This window comes from Gastrolobium bilobum, unplaced genomic scaffold (genome assembly GCF_033153095.1).
Source record: "Gastrolobium bilobum isolate Gb01-03AN ecotype WA unplaced genomic scaffold, APGP_CSIRO_Gbil_v1 utg6309, whole genome shotgun sequence".
NCBI lineage: Eukaryota > Viridiplantae > Streptophyta > Magnoliopsida > Fabales > Fabaceae > Gastrolobium > Gastrolobium bilobum.
Window position 1 is genome coordinate 671,135 of NW_026899052.1, and position 22,214 is coordinate 693,348.

The 22,214-nt window shown below is 38.6% G+C and overlaps 2 protein-coding genes across 4 annotated transcripts in view; one reads left to right on the top strand and one right to left on the bottom strand.

The window, feature by feature from the left end:
- LOC133286572 (WD40 repeat-containing protein HOS15-like) overlaps positions 1-16,038 on the top strand; it is a 29,107-nt gene extending 13,069 nt beyond the window's left edge. For 2 of the 3 annotated variants that reach the window (XM_061484000.1, XM_061484001.1), the window contains 8 exons: positions 4,150-4,213; positions 13,430-13,588; positions 13,709-13,830; positions 14,290-14,364; positions 14,557-14,610; positions 14,722-14,795; positions 15,070-15,144; positions 15,524-16,038. In XM_061484000.1, the coding sequence (XP_061339984.1) occupies positions 4,150-4,213; positions 13,430-13,588; positions 13,709-13,830; positions 14,290-14,364; positions 14,557-14,610; positions 14,722-14,795; positions 15,070-15,144; positions 15,524-15,743 (843 nt within the window). In that variant the 3' untranslated portion in view covers positions 15,744-16,038. Of the gene's footprint in view, positions 1-4,149; positions 4,214-13,429; positions 13,589-13,708; positions 13,831-14,289; positions 14,365-14,556; positions 14,639-14,721; positions 14,796-15,069; positions 15,145-15,523 lie in introns of those variants that run through there. The other variant, XR_009748150.1, reaches the window with a different exon arrangement.
- Positions 16,039-17,285: 1,247 nt separating this feature from the next.
- LOC133286603 (pentatricopeptide repeat-containing protein ELI1, chloroplastic) lies at positions 17,286-19,172 on the bottom strand. The gene has a single exon (XM_061484035.1). It carries the CDS (start codon positions 19,170-19,172, stop codon positions 17,286-17,288), a length of 1,887 nt encoding a protein of 628 aa, XP_061340019.1.
- Positions 19,173-22,214: the final 3,042 nt, after the last annotated feature.

Sequence of the window (22,214 nt, forward strand, 5' to 3'; positions counted from 1 at the left end):
CGTCTGCTGTTGTTGATTCCACTGCTCTAGTTTCCCGTACTGACTTTCGCGGGAACATTGGAGGTGGACGTGGTCGTGGTAGAGGCCAGGGAAGACGTGGCCCAGGAGGACGTGGTCAGCGACCTCGTTGTCATTATTGTCAGCAACTTGGTCATTATGAGGAACGTTGCTACACAAAGTATCCTCACCTGCGACCTTCTCATGCTGCTAATATAGCTCAATTGGATTCTGCTTCAAATGGTACAGTCTCTCTCTCCTCTGAAGACTATGCAGCATTCCAGACCCTTCTAAAGAAGATCTCTCCTCAGTCTCAGGCCTCTGCTTCAGAAATTGGTAATCCCGTTGCTTGTGTTTCTCATTCTGCATCACTTGGCCATTGGATATTTGACTCAGGTGCTACTGATCACCTCTGTGGTAACAAGGAACTCTTTTCATCCCTTACATATTCTGATAATTTACCCTCTTTTACCCTTGCTGATGGCACTAAGGCTATTGTTCATGGAATTGGACAAATTTGTCCAACCTCCTCATTGACCTTGACATCTGTCTATTACATTCCTAACATCCCTTACAATTTAATATCTGTTAGTAAATTGGTCAACACTCTTAACTGTATTGTCACCTTCTCAAATCATTCTGTTTCTATGCAGGACCCGGGTACAGGGAAGATGATTGGAGTGGGCCGTGAGTCACGGGGTCTGTTCTACCTAGTTGTGCCGAGTCCTTCCGTTGCTTGTTCTCTTACAGAATCTCCACAACTCATCCACAGTCGCCTCGGGCATCCTAGTCCTTCCAAATTACAGAAGATGGTTCCTCTTTTGTCCGGTCTTCAGACTTTAGATTGTCAGTCATGTCAGCAAGGAAAGCACATACGCTCCTCCTTTGCTAATCGAGTCAATAAATGAGCTGATGCTCCTTTTTCAATTATTCATTCAGATATTTGGGGTCTTAGTTGTAGTGTGTTTGTTTTAGGTTTTCGGTATTTTGTTACCTTTATTGATGATTTTTCACGTTTTACTTGGATTTATTTAATGAAAAACCGTTCTGAGTTGTTTTCTATTTATCAAAATTTTCTGCTGAAATTCATACGCAATTAGATAATGCTAAGGAATATGTTTCTGTGAACTTTTCTAATTTCTTAGCCAAACAGGGTACTTTACACCAAACTACTTGTCCTCACACACACTCCACAACAAATTGGAGTAGCTGAAAGTAAGAATAGACATCTCATTGAGACTGCACAGACTCTTCTTATTCACATGCATGTTCCTTTTCACTTCTGGGCCGATGCAGTCCTTGCCTCTTCTTTTCTCATCAACTGTATGCCTTCATCTGTGCTTGATAATGACATTCCTTATAACTTATTGCTTACAGATGTTCCTCTCTATCCTCTATCCCCACATGTTTTTGGTTGTACCTGTTTTGTTCATGATCTCACCCCTGGTAAGGACAAGTTAACATCCAAAGCTTTTAAATGTATTTTTCTTGGTTATTCTCGTCTTCAAAAGGGTTATCGTTGTTATTCTCTCGATCTTAAGTGTTACTTAGTTTCCGCTGATGTCACTTTTCTTGATCAACATCCCTTTAATTCTATCCCATCTCAGTTGTCACAGGTTGATCATGTTCTTCCTGTCCCTTTTCTTGACTTGTCTTTGCCAGCTGCAGGTGCTTCTATTCCAGATGAGCAACCTATTGCTTCTATACCTGCGGAGCGTCCACTTTTCACCTATCAGCGTCGCAAACCTGTGCCTCCTGTCGACTTGACTCTTGATGACTCATCATCCACTGCTGTTGCTTCTTCCCATCCGGATCCTTCACCAGAGGCTCTTCCCATTGCTCAAAGGAAAGGTCACGTACTACTCGTAACCCTTATCCTCTTTATACCTTTTTGAGCTATGACCGTCTTTCTTCACCTCATTTCACCTTTATTTCTAGTATTTCTTCTATTTCTATTCCTAAGACCACAGGTGAAGCACTTTTCCATCCAGGGTGACGCCAAGCGATGCTTGATGAGATGACTGCACTTCATTCCAATGGCACTTGGGACCTTGTTTATGCTCCTCCAGAGAAGTCTATAGTTGGTTGTCGCTGGGTGTTTACTGCGAAAGTTGGACTTGATGGCCATGTTGATCGACTCAAGGCACGCCTAGTTGCAAAGGGTTTTACTCAAATATTCGGCCTTGATTATAGCGATACATTCTCTCCGGTCGCTAAGATGACGTAAGTTCGCCTATTTCTTGCTCTTGCTGCTGTTCGTCACTGGCCACTCCTTCAACTTGACATAAAAAATGCCTTTCTTCATGGTGATTTACAAGAATAAATTTGTATGGAGCAACCACCTGGTTTTGTTGCTCAGGGGGAGTCTGGGAAGGTGTGTCGTCTTCGCAAATCCTTATATGGTCTTATGCAGTCTCCTCGGGCATGGTTCAGTCGCTTCAGTTCTGCTGTTCAGGAGTTTGGCTTAATTCGCAGTAAAGTTGACCACTCTGTATTTTATAGGATCACATCTCTTGATAAGTGCATTTATTTGTTAGTCTATGTTGATGATATCATCCTCACAGGGAGTGATCAAGCTGGAATTCGTCAGTTAAAACAGTATTTATTCAGTCAATTTCAGACAAAGGACCTCGGGAAGCTGCGTTACTTCTTGGGAATTGAGGTAGCACAATCTAGACAGGGCATTTCTATCTGTCAAAGGAAGTATGCCTTGGATATCCTAGAAGAGACTGGTATGTTGGGGTGTAAACCAATTGATACACCCATGGATCCCAATGTCAAGTTATTGCCCGGACAGGGGGAGCCGTTATTTGATCCTGGTCGTTATCGGAGACTAATTGGGAAGCTCAATTATCTTACGGTAACTAGGCCAGACATTTCTTTCGCTGTTAGTACGGCTAGTCAGTTTCTTGATTCCCCTTGTGATTCTCATTGGGATGCTGCTGTGAGGATCCTCCGATACATCAAAGGAGCACCAGGAAAAGGTTTGTTGTATTCAGATCAGGGAAATACAGAAATTTGTGGTTATTCAGATGCTGATTGGGCAGGATCACCCTCAGACAGACGCTCTACTTCTTGCTATTGTGTCTTCTTTGGAGGAAACTTAATTTCTTGGAAGAGCAAGAAACAACCTGTTGTTGCTCGATCTAGTGCAGAAGCTGAATATCGTGCAATGCAGTTACTACATGTGAGTTAATCTGGTTAAAGCAGTTGAGTCAGGAGCTTCGTCTTTGTGAACAGAAACAACCCATGACACTCATTTGTGATAATCAAGTTGTGCTACATATATCCTCTAATCCTGTATTTCATGAGAGAACTAAACATATAGAGATTGATTGTCACTTCATTCGAGAAAGGATTCACTCAGGAGAAATCAAGACCGCTTTTGTCAACTCTAATGGTCAACTAGCGGATGTCTTCACTAAAGCTCTTAGAGGTCCTTGAGTTGAATTCATTTGTAGCAAGCTTGGTGCTCACAATATATACGCACCAGCTTGAGGGGGAGTGTCAGAATAGATATGATTAGATACGTTTAGATTACTTCTTTGTTCCTTTGTAATTAGTTCTGGGCTACTTACTTAAGCCCATTAGGGTCTCTATATACTGTAACTCTTTGTATCAGATTAATAGACAACCTATTATTTTATATTCAAGTGTTATCTTCCTTTTTACTATCAAATAAGATTTCGTTTTCTATAGCACGAGTAAATAACTCCAACTGTTAATCTATTTTTCTGATTTTCCACTTACATCATCTCTACTTTTTAAGACCCACACCAACCTCGGTTGAACTGGGAAGTTTGTCAAAATCATGAAAATTAAGGAAGGTTTATTGGGGATAATTTTTTGTTCGTGGTAGGTTTGTGCAGGTTATGAAAACAGAAGGGAGATATGTGAAAAATGAAGACAGAGGGGAAGTTCAAAATCTTTTTCTTAAAATATAAATATACTCTTTTGTAGCTTTTTTCTGAAAAATATCTTTGGCAGTATCCCCCCCCCCCCCCCCCCCCCTCCTCTTTCTCTTAATTTTGATGTGCTTTGGTATTATTCTGGTAACTGTAAGATGTGTAAATTCGAGGTTGTTATTATCTGTAATGTTTGCTTGTAACTCTTATACCTTATGGAGAGTTCACTCTGGCGTCTGTTGTGCAGGGGGAGGGGACACTTCTGGCAACTGGTTCATACGATGGGCAAGCAAGAATTTGGACCACTAATGGTATGACATTTTTTTCTATGCTATTCTGCCATAACTTTAAGGGCTTATATATGATGAGATCAGATGAAAAGAACTCAAAGATTCGTTGTTTTTAATTTTTGGCGTAATATTTATTTTGCTGTTAAATAATTGGGGTGGGTAATTTCTTGCTATCTTGGAAGCCTATAGAAGGTCAAGTGGCCCGAGGTGAACATTGTCTTTAGCTTCTTGTTTACATATGCATTTACTCCTACAGTCATGATAATAAAGGAAGAATTTAAATCATTATATGCATGAGAAGCTATTTGAATTAGTATTCATGTGCTTTTTAGGCTCTGCTGGCCTAATTTTGCTGTGTAAGTTGCTATATGCTTTTTAGTATTCATTTACTCAAAGATTCATTGTTACTCTTAATTAGTATTCATCAACCGATGTATGGGAGCTATGAAGCACCGATTCGTTAAAAAAAAAAAATTCACGTATCCCATACGCGTTCCAGACGGGTACGCTTCTGACACGGCTTTTGCAGTATCAGATGGGTCAACGACTTCTTCGATACAGTCAAATGAAAGTTTTGAGAATTTTTAAAAAATGAAGGTTGTTTTCTAACGAACAATTTTGGCCCAAAAGTACCTAAATCGAAATCTCACTTGTATACTCACCTCATTCGAATAAGCTGTCTCTGTTCTTCCTCTCTGGACGCCGTTGTTGTTCCTCCTTTTATGCTCCGGCGACCTCTTTCGATCTTCCTTCTTGGCTTCGTACATCTGCCTTCTTCAGATACCTCTCTCTATTTGCATGTGCTGATATGCCTTTGGGCTTTGTATCTGTCGTTTGTCTTTATCCTTTCTCGTTGTCGGTTATCCTCATTCATTCTTTTTTTCTTTATTATGTATATGAAGGAGCAGAGCATTAATAAAATTGTATATCTTTTTTTAGTTTTGGGAAACATTATAATATCGTATATCTTTCTACCCATTTTTATTACTAGTCATTTTGATAAAAAAATTAAAATAAAATCAATTTTGTTAAATAATATTTTACACACGATTTAAATTACCATCTATACTTTAATGTTTTCTCTTTTTTATGTGTCATTGTTATTATTGTTGTTCATTAATTTTTTTATTTAATTTTGTATTATGTTAATTATGTATGCTTTTGTCTTGATTTTCTTTTTATGTTATGTATTTCTTAAATTTTATGATTCTGTTTGAATAATCTATTATCTATGCTTATAATTTTTCTTTTATTATATTTTGTTAATGTAAAATATATTCTTTATATTAAAATTATTATTTAATACTAAGACGTATCGGAACGTATCGAAATATTAGTATTTTTGAAGTAACGTATCGACATCACGTATCGGGAACGTATCGAAAACGCCGTGTCGGTATCGGTGCTTCATAGTATGGGAGGCTGATAGGGATGTGGATAGGATAGGAATTGCAAGCTAATTTATGTTTAGGTTGAACTAGATGTAAACCTGTGCAATGCGCTGGCAAATTTGAGAGATACATTAGTAGTTGTTGAAAGAGAGTAATTATTGAGAGAAATGATGTTTTAACGTAAAACAATTACGTCAAAATTTTTTACGAAAAATATTTCCATAAAAAAATTTCGCAAAAATTTTTGACGAAAAATATTTTCATCAAAATTTGAGACTAAAAATATTTCTATAAAAAAATATTCAGAATATTTTTTTTGTCAAATTTTTTTACGGAATCTAAATTTCGTCAAAATATTTCAAAAAAAAATATATTCATCAAAAATTTCGACGAAACACATTTCCATCGAAATTTTTTGACGGAAAAAAATTTCATCAAAATTCTTTACAGATTTCAAATTTCGGTGAAAGTTTTTGATGGAAAATTTTTTGCTATACTTTTAGACAAAAAAAAGATTTCGTCGAAATTTTTAGCGAAACACATTTCCATCGAAAATTTTCAACTAAATATTTTCGTCAAGTTTTTTGATAAAAATATTTCCATCAAAATAAGTTATGATAGGCAAAACTTTGGTGGTGACTGGAACCAATGAAGCGAATGGATAAAAGAGAATGAGCTAGGTCAAGGCAATGGGAATGGAGAATCAAGGCAAGAGAACAAGATGTGGCTGTTTGAATTGAAGGGATGGAATGAAGGATTGTGATTACTTGGAAATCAAGATGAAGGGAAAAGGTTTTGCTCTGATTTTTGGTTCATGAGAAATTAGAGCAACAGCAGTAGTCTGTTCATTTTTCAAATGGCTACTCAACTTGTAGAGAAGCGTATGGCTATTCATTTTATTTTGTTAAAAGTAATGGCAATTGTTTAGGAGAGACCTGAGAAGACTATAAAGATGGAAGGTTGCTGATCTAAAGGAAGACCAAGTACTAAAGGAGGTTGACTCAAGTGGTACATGCTTGATTATGCTTGTTAGAATATTAGATATGATATGATTAGATTTGATTAGATATGATTGGATTCTGTCTTATCCGTAAATAGTCTGACTGTATTCTGACTGTATTAGGATTAGGTTTGGATTAGGTTTGGGCCTTACACTTAAGTCCATTAGGGTCTCTATATATTGTAACTCCTTGACACAGATCAATAAACAACGTATTCTTTTACATTTATCTTGGTATCAGAGCTTTTTCGTTCTAGGAACCCTCGCTTCCGCTCAGAAACCTTGTTTTTTGCTTTAAAAACCTAAGCCCACTGCTTAGGAGTCATCTTTCTTGCCGTGCGTCCTTCCGGCAAGCCTTCTAAGGCTGTAAACAGCCTCTGAGTGATTTTTCCAAACGCGTCAGCACCTTTGACGGCCACCGGAACCACCGCCCGCCGTCAGAATCACTGTTCAGGCAACCGGAGACTTTTTCCGGCGACTTTTCCGACCAAACTTCACGCGATCAGGACCCTTTCTTCTCGGCGACCAGGTCTGTGGTGGTCCGGTCAGCAACGCATCTCCCACGCGCCACCTGTCTTCACTGCGCGTGGGCTTCACGCGCCACCTTCTGCCGGCGCGTGAGCACTATTCCGGCGACTTTTTCCGGCCGGTCTTGGACAGAGAAGCTCGCCTTCTCCTCCCCTTTCTGGATCTGTGATTGTTTCTCTGTGGGTCTGACCTTAGACGCGTGGTTCTTCTTGATTGGATATCGTTTGCCTTCGTTTACGGCTTTTATATTTTTTCTTTAAATGGCAGCAACATCTCCTGATCTCTCGGAGGTTAACTCTTCTTCTATTGTTGCAAATATAGCTCAGTCTGACAAAGCATCATTTGGTTCAGGTTCGGACTGTGCTGCACTCCAAACCCCTCTCAGGAAGGCTTCTCCTCAGTCTCAGCCTTATACTGGTAATCCCGTTGCTTGTGTTTCTCATTCTACATCACTTGGCACTTGGATATTTGACTCCGGTGCTACCGATCATCTCTGTGGTAATAAGGAACTCTTTACATCTCTTACTTATTCTGATCATTTACCGTATTTTACCCTTGCGGATGGAACCAAAGCCCCAGTTTGTGGGATTGGACAAGCTCGTCCGACCTCTACCTTGGCCCTGACATCTGTCTATTACATTCCTGGCATCCCTTATAACTTAATTTCTATTAGTAAGTTGATCCACTCCCTCACTTGCACCATTACTTTCTCTAACCTTTCTGTTTCTGTGCAGGATCCGCGTACGGGGAAAATGATTGGAGTGGGTCGTGAGTCACGGGGGCTTTATTATCTGGATGTGCCTCGTCCTTCAGTAGCATGCTCTCTCACAGAATCTCCACAACTTATCCCCAGTCGCCTTGGTCATCCAAGTCTTTCATAGTTGCAGAAAATGGTTCCTCTTTTGTCCGGTCTTCAGTCTTTAGATTGTGTGTCATGTCAACAAGGGAAGCATACACGCTCATCTTTTGCCAGTCGAGTCAATAAACGAGCTGATGCCCCTTTCTCTCTTGTTCATTCAGATATCTGGGGTCCAAGTCGTACCTTGTCTGTCTTAGGTTTTCGGTATTTCGTTACCTTTATTGATGATTTTTCCCGTTGCACTTGGACCTATTTAATGAAAAATCGTTCTGAGTTATTTTCCATTTATAAAAAGTTTTCTACTGAGATCCATACTCAATTTGGTGTTTCTATTCGTATTCTACGTAGTGATAATGCTAAGGAATATGTTTCTATTGATTTTTCTAAATTCTTGGCCACACAAGGTACTTTACATCAAACTACTTGTCCTCACACTCCACAACAAAATGGGGTGGCTGAACGTAAAAACAGACATCTCATTGAAACTGCCCGTACCCTTCTTATTCATATGCAGGTTCCTCTTCACTTCTGGGCAGATGCTGTACTCATCTCTTGTTTTCTCATCAATCGCATGCCTTCATTTGTGCTCCACAATGACATTCCTCATAATCTATTGCTTCCAGATGTTCCTCTTTATCCTCTAACTCCACATGTCTTTGGTTGTACTTGTTTTGTTCATGATCTCACTCCTGGTAAGGATAAGTTAACATCCAAAGCCTTTCAGTGTATCTTTCTTGGTTATTCTCATCTTCAAAAGGGTTATCGTTGTTATTCTCCCGACCTTAAGCGTTACTTAGTTTCCGCTGATGTCACTTTTCTTGATCAACAACCCTTTAATTCTATCCCATCTCAGATGTCACAGGTTGATCATGTACTTCCTGTCTCTTTTCTTGACTTGTCTTTGCCAGCTGCAGGTGCTTCTATTCCAGATGAGCAACCTATTGCTTCTATACCTGAGGACCGTCCACTTCTCACCTATCAGCGTCGCAAAACTGTGCCTCCTGTCGACTCGACTCTTGTTGACTCATCGCCCACTGCTGTTGCTTCTTCCCCTCCGGATCCTTCATCAGAGACTCTTCCCATTGCTCAAAGAAAAGGTACACGTACTACTCGTAACCCTTATCCTCTTTATACCTTTTTGAGTTATGACCGTCTTTCTTCACCTCATTTCACCTTTGTTTCTAGTCTTTCTTCTATTTCTATTCCTAACACCACAGGTGAAGCACTTTCCCATCCAGGGTGGCGCCAAGCAATGCTTGATGAGATGACTGCACTTCATTCCAATGGCACTTGGGACCTTGTTTCTGCTCCTCCAGAGAAGTCTATAGTTGGTTGTCGCTGGGTTTTTACTGTGAAAGTTGGACCTGATGGCCATATTGATCGTCTCAAGGCACGTTTAGTTGCCAAGGGTTTTACTCATATCTTTGGCCTTGATTATAGCGATACATTTTCTCCGGTCGCTAAGATGGCGTCAGTCCGCCTCTTTCTTGCCGTTGCTGCTGTTCGTCACTGGCCACTCCTTCAACTTGACATCAAAAATGCCTTTCTTCATGGTGATTTACAAGAAGTTTACATGGAGCAACCACCTGGTTTTGTTGCTCAGGGGGAGTCTGGAAAGGTGTGTCGTCTTCGGAAATCCTTATATGGTCTCAAGCAGTCTCCTCGAGCATGGTTCAGTCGTTTCAGTTCTGCTGTTCAGGCGTTTGGCTTAATCCGTAGTAAAGTTGATCATTCTGTGTTTTATAAGATTACATCTCCTGATAAGTGTATCTATTTGTTAGTCTATGTTGACGACATCATTCCCACCGGAAGTGATCAAGACGGAATTCGTCAGTTAAAACAGCATTTGTTTAGTACATTTCAAACAAAGGACCTTGGGAAGCTGCGTTACTTCTTGGGAATTGAGGTGGCGCAATCAAGACAGGGCATTTCTATCTGTCAAAGGATATATGCCTTGGATATCCTAGAAGAAACTGGTATGTTGGGGAGTAAACCAGTTGATACACCTATGGATCCTAATGTCAAGTTATTACCCGGACAGGGGGAGCCGTTATCTGATCCTGGACGTTATCGGAGGCTAATTGGGAAGCTCAATTATCTTACTGTGACTAGGCCAGATATTTCTTTCGCTGTCAGTACGGCCAGTCAGTTCCTTGATTCCCCTTGTGATTCACATTGGGATGCTGCTGTGAGGATCCTCCGATACATCAAAGGAGCACCAGGAAAAGGTTTGTTGTATTCGGATCAGGGAAATACAGAAATTTGTGGTTACTCAGATGCCGATTGGGCAGGATCACCCTCGGACAGACGCTCTACTTCTGGTTATTGTGTCTTCTTCGGAGGAAACTTAATCTCATGAAAAAGCAAGAAACAACCTGTTGTTTCCCGATCTAGTGCAGAAGCTGAGTATCGTGCAATGGCAAATACTACCTGTGAGTTGATCTGGTTAAAGCAGTTGATTCAGGAGCTTCATCTTTGTGAACAGAAACAACCCATGACACTCATCTGTGATAATCAAGCTGCGCTACATATATCCTCTAATCCTGTTTTTCATGAGAGGACCAAACATATAGAGATTGATTGTCACTTCATTCGGGAAAAGATTCAGTCAGGAGAAATCAAGACAGCTTTTGTCAACTCGTCTAATCAACTAGCAGATGTTTTCACTAAAGCTCTTAGAGGTCCTCGGGTTGAATACATTTGTAACAAGCTTGGTGCTCATAATATATACGCACCAGCTTGAGGGGGAGTGTTAGAATATTAGATATGATATGATTAGATTTGATTAGATATGATTGGATTCTGTCTTATCCGTAAATAGTCTGACTGTATTCTGACTGTATTAGGATTAGGTTTGGGCCTTACACTTAAGCCCATTAGGGTCTCTATATATTGTAACTCCTTGACACAGATCAATAAACAACGTATTCTTTTACATTTATCTATGCTTAAGTAAGATCTTGGGTTCAAGTTTTTGTGAATGCAAAAAATTTCCTTTGGAGAGCTAGCCCCACTATAATGTGGATGTTCCCGGCTCAAATAGGATTGCCTTACGTGGAAGATAACTGTGGTTTATCCAAAAAAAGAAGAAGACTAAGTTGTTGTTTGCACACATGGCTAAGGAAAAAAGAAGAATTGAAGCTGACATGACAATTGTAGAAAGCTTGAAGATGTAACGATGACTTCATAGCCTGTGCTTCAGCTTTCATATGTTATAAATAGTTTTTCTGTAACCATTAACATGAAAATCTCTTCCATGTTTTAGATGTCTCTCAAAAAAGTGTAATTGTTTCAAATTTTACCACCCAGCTTACCTAAAACCCCTCTCTCCCGTTTTGTTTGGGGTAGGTGCCCTTAAAGAGCGAAACAAGGACAAAGAAAAAGTATTCATTTGCATTCAAATGCCATTTCATTTTTAAGATTATCAGAACATTTAGATTTATTCTTTTGCACTCTCGCTTGGTAGACCTGTTTGTCTACATTCACAGCTGTGTGTGTATACATTCTTATCACTTTTTGGTAATGCATTTTATGTCAGCTTTTTATTTTTTTTCCCTTGCCCTTTATGGATGGAATCTATTAGAATAGATATGATTAGATACGATTAGATTACTTCCTATCTGTAAATATTATTCCCTTGTAATTAGTTCTGGGCTACTCACTTAAGCCCATTAGAGTCAATAAACGAGCTGATGCTCCTTTTTCCATTATTCATTCAGATATTTGGGGATCCTCGTTGTGTTGAGATATATAAAAACATTATTGTAGCCTCACCCAATAGCTTAAGCTTTTGTGTTGAATTGGTTCTTTACATGGTATCAGAGCCTTGGTGTACCGGGTTCAATCCTCACCTCCTCCCACTTTCTTTCTAGTGGAATTTCTTTCTTCACTCAGGTAGGTGGGCCTGTACATTGTCCACCCTTCAAGACCAGTGGGCTCTCGTGTGAGGGGGCGTGTTGAGATATATAAAATCATTAATGTAGTCTCACCCAACAACTTAAGCTTTTGGGTTGAATTGGTTCTTTACAGAATCTTTGTACGGAAGTTGAAGTTGCACCATGTATGTGCTGATTATCAGTGTAGCTCAGGTGTTGATGTTTGTATTTATTATTGTCTAGTGGCTCTAACACTGTATGGTTGAAGAACCAAGGAAAAGTAAGGCGGACAGGAAGGGAAATGGATACTCATATTTGTTTTCATTTGAGATTGTGAATGGAAACATAAAAGAACCATTCTCCTCCAAATTGTAAGGAAAGGGAAGCAAAAGAAAATTTTCTGTTTTGATAAAAGAGGCATTGAAAAAATTAAAAACAGGAAAAAGTATATTGTCCTTTTTCTTTCTGGTCTTGTTAGACATACACAGAATGTCAAGGTAAATAACTTCCCTTCCCCTTCTCTACTGATTCTAACATGGTCAGATTGAAATTGTTGTCATTGTGCAAGTTCATCTATCCCATTATGTAGCCAGCTTGTTTGATGTATTAGACTACCAGTTAGTGATTTATGCATGTATCCAAAAGTTGCAACGCATCTTTTGTGCATAAATTGATGTGGGCTAGTTGGCATTCAGCTGATCAATAATATGAGTAATGATACTCCCAAAGCCATTTGGGTTATAAAAAGTCACAATTGTGTCTCTGGGTTATTGATTTTATGCATAGTTAATTGTATAATGGCTTGGTGACAGAGTTTTGATTTTCTATAACCAAAATGGTAGAGAACAACATTACTCTACTTATATAATTATTTTTTTTAAGTCAGAAAATTAATTTAATAAACATTAAAACTAATTGATTTGGGTGCTAGAAGATCAGTGTTTTAAAACCCGGCTTTGGCCGGCCGGGTTTCGGTAACCCGGTGCCCTCATCGAACCGAAAACCAGGTTCAACCGGTGTTGAACTGGGTTTAGCCGGTTTTATGTTAAATTTTGTAAAATATACATTTTGCAAGCAATGAGATTCGAACTAGAGTCCCCTTGTTTGAGGATCAGAAGGCTTACCACTAAACCACTTTTTTTTTTTTTTTTGGTACATACCATTAAACCAATTTTATTTTTTGAACATAATGTTCATAATTTAATATTTATTATATATTATTTTGAAATTCGGTTGAATCCGAACCACTGACCTAGTGATCCAGTACCTCGACTGAGTCAATGGGCGGTCCGAGTTTTAAAACACTGTAGAGGATATTATACTCTGCTTTGACAATTTGTAGTTTATGCTTTCTTGCATATGCACTTTTTGTTATGTGTTCTTTCTATTTGTCTTGTGAGAGTATCCTCCATGGGTATATTGGTGTCTGATATCTGTTGTTACATTGTTACATTCATCCTATTTGTAAAAGCATTGAATTTCTATTGTTAATTTCATTAAGCAAGCTTTGGGTATATTTGAATTTGCTTTTAGGACTTCCAATTAAGATCGATGTTTTGATCATGTGGTGGTATCTTTGACCAGGTGAATTGAGGAGTACATTAAGCAAACACAAGGGACCAATATTTTCTCTGAAGTGGAATAAGAAAGGCGATTATCTTCTGACTGGAAGTTGTGATAAAACTGCGATTGTGTGGGATGTGAAGGCAGAGGAATGGAAACAACAATTTGAATTTCATTCAGGTCCATATTTTGAATGTATATTTTAATCAAGGGAGCTTTATATAAAATGAACTCTTGGTGATAATTTTCTTAACGATGTTTATGAATGATTGTATAATTTGTGCTTGATATGATGTGTAGGTCCCACACTTGATGTTGATTGGCGCAACAATGTGTCTTTTGCCACATGTTCCACTGACAATATGATATATGTTTGCAAGATTGGTGAAAACCACCCTATGAAAACTTTTGTTGGGCACCAGGTTTGTACATGAGATCTTATTTTGTGGCATTATGCTTTATACGGATACCTGATACTTACGCTGAAACCATACACTATTAGGAGAAAGAAGGGTTCGTACCCTACTTTCTTAACAAGTTAAAAAATGGCTGGGAAGGTTAACTATATGGATCAGTGGATAACCCTGGGCTGCTACTTTGAAGACGAGTACTTACTTTCTGAGTGTCCTACTATTTAGTTGGATATCTTATGAAAATGTCCAGCACTGTATGAATTAATCTGGTAGCAAATTGAGTTTGTAATTTGCTTTGATCAAGTAAAATCCCACAGAACTAGTTTGGGCTCTGCATGTTTGCATTTTATATCGTAGTTGGTTGAGGTTGAAGGTTCAGAGATCTGAAATTGTTGGCTGTTGAGTGATCAGAAAGCAATAGTTTGAGATATTTCATTGAAATGCAATGTGATTGGAGGATTCTTTCAGGGCGAAGTTAATTGTGTCAAATGGGATCCCACAGGTTCATTGCTGGCCTCCTGTTCTGATGATATAACGGCAAAGGTAATATTTGGTCACATAGTAACTAATCTTATCTATGTTATCATTCCATAATTGTGTTTTTTTTTCCTCGTACAGGCTTTTGTAACTTCATTTTATAAAATTATATATCAGAAAAATATGAAGTAATTTGTGAAATTACTGTCTGTACGTTTGATGTTTATTGTTTTGATTGGATACGTGATTGTTTTGTAGATATGGAATATGAAGCAGGATAAGTATCTTCACGATTTAAGGGAGCATTCCAAGGTACCCTGAGTTTTGAATGTTTTCCAATGTCAGTTCTTATAATTCTATTTGCATTTGAATTTTTTACTCATTCCGCATGTTGTTGGGGAAACTGAATAATTTGCTTTGTAGGAGATATATACTCTCAGATGGAGCCCCACTGGCCCTGGTACAAATAACCCTAATCAAAAATTGGTGTTAGCTAGGTAAGCTAGTTGCTTGGTGAAATTAGGTTCATTAGTCTTTATTTACATCCATGCATTTATTTATGATTTCTCAAAATTTAGAATTATTGTTTACTGTATTTCCTGACCCCAAATCTTAGTTGATAGGTCACGACTGCTTCAGTTTGATTTCTCAAAATATTGGCAGCTTGACAATTTGATTATGATGATCGATACCTGCATGCTCTTCTTTTTTTGGTTCGGTACTACTATAGGAGAAGTTTGTTTTCAACTTCGCTGTCATCTGTTTGTGCAGTGCTTCATTTGACTCAACTGTAAAGCTTTGGGATGTGGAACTCGGGAAACTCATCTACAGCTTGAATGGACACACGTAATTTTTTTTATAGTTTTGGTTTATTTCTGTGAGGAACTGTTATAGCTCTGGTTTATTTATAATTTATATGTGCGGTTAGTATGCGATTCACCCGCCCCCAGCCTCTTTCCATTTTCTGCTTCGGAGTTGTAAACTCTGAAAGAAGACTGATCGACATGAAGTTCTAATCTTCATAATTTCACAAATGCTATAGATCTTTATGCAACTATGTTAAGTTCCTAACTTCCAGTTCAGCTGGAAAAATTTGAATACCCCTGGAAAATGGATTTACTTGTGGAAAAAAATATATCAGGCATAGTGAGAGGAGGCTGATAGATTCTGTTTTTTTGAATGTGATAAATTCCTGTGTTTCTGACATGATCATTTGTTCCTGCAGACATCCCGTATATTCTGTTGCATTCAGTCCCAGTGGTGAGTATTTAGCCAGTGGGTCTCATGACAAATCTGTGCACATATGGTCATTGAAGGAAGGCAAGATCGTCAAAACATACGCTGGCAATGGAGGCATTTTTGAGGTCTGTTGGAATAAGGAGGGTGACAAGATCGCTGCATGTTTTGCTAATAATACAGTTTGTGTTTTGGATTTCAGAATGTAAGATCCTGAGAAGCATCAAGTTCTTCTGGCTGTTGCATTAAATTCTTTCTTTTCCCTCCTTTTTTGTGAGATTGGTGGAAATGTATTTTGGGTGGGTAGGTTTCCCATTTTAACCATAGTTGTAGGCATAGCTCATTGTTCTTGGACCCTGTTATATTTTGCTATATCATTTAGTGAAAAGTAATTTGTAGGAGTGCATTATTAGTAAGCAAAAATGTATAGATTTAGTTGGACAATATTCTGTATAATCGTCGTTTGATCTCTCTAGTATGTATCTAGTTGTCTTTACTCTTCTAACATGGATGGCTTAGAATTAACTTGGCCTCCGTTGTCTGCCCCTTTGTTACATATGGGTATGTTTGATGGAGAAGGGAATTGGGGGGAAGGTTTTTGATAAATCATCTCCAGTTTAAAAGAGTTTTATAGAATGATGGGATAAAATGATCGATTTTCTTTTGATCTTCTAAAACATCTTTATATTAGTTCAAATTTCAATTTCTGGGGATGTTTAACATTGAAACAAAGGGAGTAAAAATTATTATCGAACTCGTTATTAATATTAATTTTTGTTTTATCATCATTTCAATTTTTTATTTTTTTTCTTCATTTGCATCTAAACTTGCTTTAAAAGAAAAAATAAACTAGACATTTTTTTTTTAATACAAGTGGAAATTGAATATATAACTTAATATAACTTAATTTTCTTTTCACTTAGTGACTTAATAAGCTAGATTTATTTTCTAACCGTTGATAAAATTCGGCCTTTTGAGTGGCTGTGTTATTATTAGATTAGACTTTTACTCTTGACACACGTTTGCAATATTTCTTAGCGCAAATATTGAAGGGGAGAGCAAATTCACCCTCATAACCACACCTTCTCTAATTACACTCTCAGTCGATTTGTAAGTTACATTCATAGAACTAGTAAATAACACTGGCCATCTGAAAGGAGTAGATAACATTAGCTGCGTTTTTGACTGTGAGAGGGATGAAATTAGTGACGATGAGATGGAATGGACTGAGAATGGAGAAATTTGTTTCATGGTTTTTCTCAAATGGATAAATTTACTTATGATGTGCTAAGTGGTAAGTTGTTCACCTTTTAATCTACCAGGTTGTTGTGTTAAGGAATATGTCAGAAAAATGTAATATAAAAATTATTCTTATAATATTCACTTAATAACTTAAATTTTTAAGTTAAATTAATTCTTTATATAATATCGGAGTTTGATTTTCCCATCTTTTATTATATTATTAAATAATTAAATATTGTAAAAAATTAACACCAATAAGTTAATTGTTAACCCTTCAAACATAATAAACTCTAATGTGAAGAGGTTTTTCAGAAAAAAATAATATAAAATTATTTTGACTTTTATAAAAACAACTTAAATTTTTGAATTGAATTAAATCTTCAATTTACCAGGATTTGAGTAACAGTCGTAGGTTGAAGTGACATGTTAATATTCAGTTTTAAATTTTGTCTTAGAACCCGTGGGTGCTTCTTCCACAAGAAAGGAATTTTATGGATAATAAATTAAGTTCACCAGTAATCCCCACATGAACATGAACCGTTCTCAAAGTGGTGGAACCGAGTCCGGTCCCTCATTATAATTTTACGCCCAGTGATCTTAGATATCATTTTCATCACAGCATGACAATCCAAACACACTCTAAGGTTCTTTACAATCTTGACTGTGATTCCAGGACGGGTACTTATAAGTCCAAATGCTAAGGCAAGCTTCTCACTGTGAACTTCCAAGGATAGCTCCTTTTGTTGCTCCCCTATGTCATGTAAAACGATATCTGTCTTTGGGGTATAACCATTGGCCTTGAGCCAACAATTTATCTCCTCCAGCATCAAATATATATCTTTGCTCTTTGGGTGTCTTAAATCACCAGCAAGAAACTCATGTACCTTGTTGTTAACTTCGATTAAGCTACAACCAGGTTCCTTTTCAACTCCACTGTCTTTCATCAATGATCTAACTTTAGCCACACCAGCCCAGTTGCCAGCAGCAGCATACATGTTAGAAAGAAGAACATAAGTCCCTGAACTAGCAAAATCATGGCTCACAAGATACTCTGCAATTTCCTCTCCCAATGAAACATTGTTATGGAGTCTACAAGCCCAAAGTAAAGTTCCCCATAGGACAGGATCAGGATCAATCTTCATGCTCCTCACAAGGTCATAAGCTTCTTGCAGACGCCCAGCTCGGCCAAGAAGATTCACCATACATCCAAAATGCTCAATCTTCGGTTCCATCTTATATTCCTTCTTCATCAAATTGAAAAACTCCCATCCTTTGCTGACTAAACCAGAATGTCCACAAGCACTCAAAACAGCAATAAATGTGATATAAGTAGGTTTGACTCCCATGTCACACATCTCATAAAACAACTGAAAAGCTTGTTCACTAAATCCATGGATAGCATATCCCATAATCATCGAGTTCCAAGCCACCACATCCCTACCATCAATCTTATCAAAAACCTTGCGCGCATCCTCCAAGCTCCCACATTTGCAGTACATATCAACCAAAGCAGTACACACAAGAACCTTAGCCCCACCAAACCCAATGCCATTGTTCTCAATATATGAATGGACCCATCTACCAGACTCCAGAGCACCAAGCTGCCCACAAGAATTGAGAACAGCCAACACAGTGATTTCATTAGGCCTAACATTCTCACCAAGCATTTTCCTAAAAAGCAACAAAGACTCATTTGGGAACCCATGTTGAGCATACCCATCAATCATAACGTTCCAACAAACCACATCCTTGTCCTCCTCCATTCCTTCGAACAACAACCTAGCCTCCCGGAGCCTTCCATGCTTAGCATAGCAAGTAAGCATGGTCGTCACAGAAACCAAGCTCTTCTCACCCATTTTATCAAACACCTTCTCTGCAGACACAACATCACCCCCTTGAGCATAAGCATCAACGAGACCCGTAGCAACGTAAAGGTCAGAACCTAACCCGAATTTGATGACTTGGGAATGAATGGCTCTCGCGGGTTCAAGAGCACAGTCCTTGAGGATAGAGGAGAGGGTGAAGGCATTGGGTTGAACATGTTGGGTAAGCATTTGCACGTAATAGAAGAGTGCTTTGTCGAAGAGACCACAGTGCACGTGACCGTGGATAATGGAGGTCCATAAGAACACGTTTGGGTTGTGGGTGCGGTTGAAGAGGGAAACGGAGTAGTGAAGGTGGCCCACGGTGGAGTAGGAGCGTTGGAGCTTGAAGTTCAAGATAGGGTGGTCGTCCAATCCACGCCGAACAAGAGCGGCGTGTATTTGGAGAAGCTGGTTTGTTGATTTGGACCTGTCGATTAAGAGGGCCAGCCTGTCTACCTGAGTTGTTGGTGCCGCGGCCGTGCGCAGGGTGGAGGACGGCGGTGGTGTGGTGAAAAGAGTGGCTGAGGACATCCTTGTTTTACCGTCGTGATTTGTGCACGTAGTGTGACATGAATCCAGTAGTTATTATTCCACCACTTATGAAGTATTTTATAGATTTATAATATTTGTATTATTTTAAAAAAAAATTAAATTCGTTTCAAAATGGAAGAAAAATACGAGTTTTGTAAAATTTGAAATTGATTTATATATTTAAAATTGGAGTTTGATATTTGTCATTTTAAATGACATAAGTTATGTCATTTTAGGGGAAAGAGATAGATACAGAAAAATGAAAATTATGGAAGAGAGAAAGTGAGTAGTTTTTTTTTAATTTAAAATTTATATTTTTTGTGTCTGTATCTCTCTTAAAATGACATAACATTCTGTCATTTAAAATGAGAAACTTTTTCCGTTAAAGTTAAGGATTATATTGCGAGTGACGAATAATTTGAGATCGGGAGTAAGCTCCTTATTTTATTTGTAGACACACTTCTTTTATTTTGAAGTACATGATGAGTAGATAAATAAAGATTTATAATTTTATTTATCTAGAAATGAATTAATTAAAATACACGGGAAGCACTGCTCCGGAAATTCAAGGTATGTGATTGCAAGTCAATTATTACTCCATTTATGAAAAATAAGAAGCCGCAAAAGGATGACGCCTAACTTTACAGGAGTCTGATTGGAAGTTTATTATATCTTAAAGCCATACACGATCACACAAAATGTATGCTACAAGTCTTTTCTCTATATTCATGTTGAACCCAAGCCAAATTCATTTTGGAGCAGCTAAAGAATACTAAGATAAATTACAGGTCCAAAAGAGTTCGATACATGGTATACTACCATAACTAAAGTTTGCTCGACTGCATCAAATAGGGATTAGGCACGATAAGAAGATAACATAACTTGAAGAGCATACACGATATGCCTTCTTATTTGATTTTGGAGTATTCAGATGATAATTTATCGGTTAATTCCTTAAATTTGGCAGATTCAGTCATCAAATATAACTCATCAACTCTACTTAAGTCGCTCCCCATAAATATAAGTTGTCATGAGATAAAAGACGAAATATGTTCATTATACAGAAAAAATAAGGAGTGTGCTGTGTCACACTTAAAGATGGTAATTTTCAATATGACCCATTGACACGAAACGGACAACAAAAAATTTATATTCGAATTGATCTGTTTTTAAATTTATATTGTTTTCGTGTTGGTAAAAAGTGACATGAAAATACAAAATTGACCCGCGCTAATTTTCTTGCTGGCTATTCTTGTCATATTGTGTTGTGTCGTTTGTGTCAACACGATATTGGTGAGAACAATATTTAATATATAAGTTTGTGCGTATTTTATTATGTTATATCAATCTGCAAAATAAACGAGTCATGTTCGTATCGAAGATTTTCATCCATTTTTAAATTCATGTCATATTCTGTTAAATGCATTTGTATCATATATGCCACTCCTAGTCACATCAATAAGTTTTCTTGTGTATTGAGTACTAAATTCCTCATTTACTCAATATAAAAATTGATAAAACATCTAATTTAGATTTTTTTTAGTTTGGGTTTAGGTTTCTTACCCAGTTTATTTATTTTCTCCGTACCAGTAATCCACCTCACCTTCTTTTCCTTCGCATTGCACTACAAAGTCAGAGAGATGGCTATAGACACTTAGGGTGTGCATGACAACCATTCTATTTCCTAGCATTGTTTCTGAAAAGAAACAATTATTTTCTATTTCTGTTCCTTGGAATAGTTTCTGAGAAAAAAATGTGTTTGATAACATATTCAATTTTTATTCCGAGAATGAGAATTGTGTTTCATAACACAACAAATAATATAATAAAAAATAATTCCTATTAAATATAAAAAAAATTTGGATCATCACTTTCCTTTCCATATGGTGTGGTTGTGGTGGCGACGGCGGTGGAGGGTGGCATGGTGGTGGTGGCGGCGGCAGTACGGCGGCGGTGGTGGCAGTGATGTGGTGCTGGTTGTGATGACAGTGGCTGCGGGGATGGTGGTGGTGGAGGTGACGGCAGTGACTGCGACAATGGTGGTGGAGATGGTGGTTGGTGGCATTGGTGGCGGCGAGAATGGTAGCGGTGGCATGATAGTGGTGGTTGTGAAGGCATCATGGAGATGATGGTGGTGGTGGCAGTGACAGTGGCTGCGGCGGTGGAGGTAGTGGTAGGTGATAGTAGTGGTGGTGGTGGCGGGGTGGTGTAATGGTGACGATGGTGGTGGTGGTGGTGACAATAGTGACTGTGACGATGGTGGTGGTGGTTGGTGGCGGCGAGGGCGATATCGGTGGTGGCTGCAACAATGATAGTGGTGGTTGGTGATAGTGGTGGTGATAGTAGTGGTGGTGGAGGTGACAGCAGTGGCTGCAACAATGGTGGTTGGTGACATTGGTGGCGACAACAATGGTAGCAGTGGCATGGTGATGGTGGTTGTGATGGCATCATGGAGATGGTGGTGGTGGTGACAGTGGCTGCGGCGGTGGTGGTAGGTGCAGTGGTGGTGGTGATGGTGGCAGTGGTGGCGGCGGTGGTGTAATGGTGGCGATGGTTGGTGGCGGCGGTGTTGATGGTGGCTGCAATAATGGTAGTGGTGGTTGGTGACAATGGTTGTGATGGTAGCGGTGGTGGTAGTGGCAGGAGTGGTTGCGATGGTGGTGGTTGATGGCGGTAGTGGTGATGGTAGTGGTGGTGGTTGCAGCGGTGATATTTGTGGTGGTGGTGATGGTGGCATGGTGGAGGTGGTGGTGATGGTGGCGGTGACATCGTGGTGGTGGGGGTGGTCACGACAGCACTAGTGGTACGACGACAACGACGATGGTGGCAGTGGTCGTGTTGGGATGATAGTGGTGATGATGGTAGAGATGAAAAAGTGATTAAGAGATATAAGTGTTTCTCATTTTGTTCTCGGGAACAAAAAAACAGAAATTTTTTGATTCTTTTTTCTGTTCCTCAGCACAAAAATTAATCTGGTTCATCCCGGGAACAAAAAAATAAACTGGTTTTACCAAACGAGTTTTCTATCCATTTTTGTTCCCG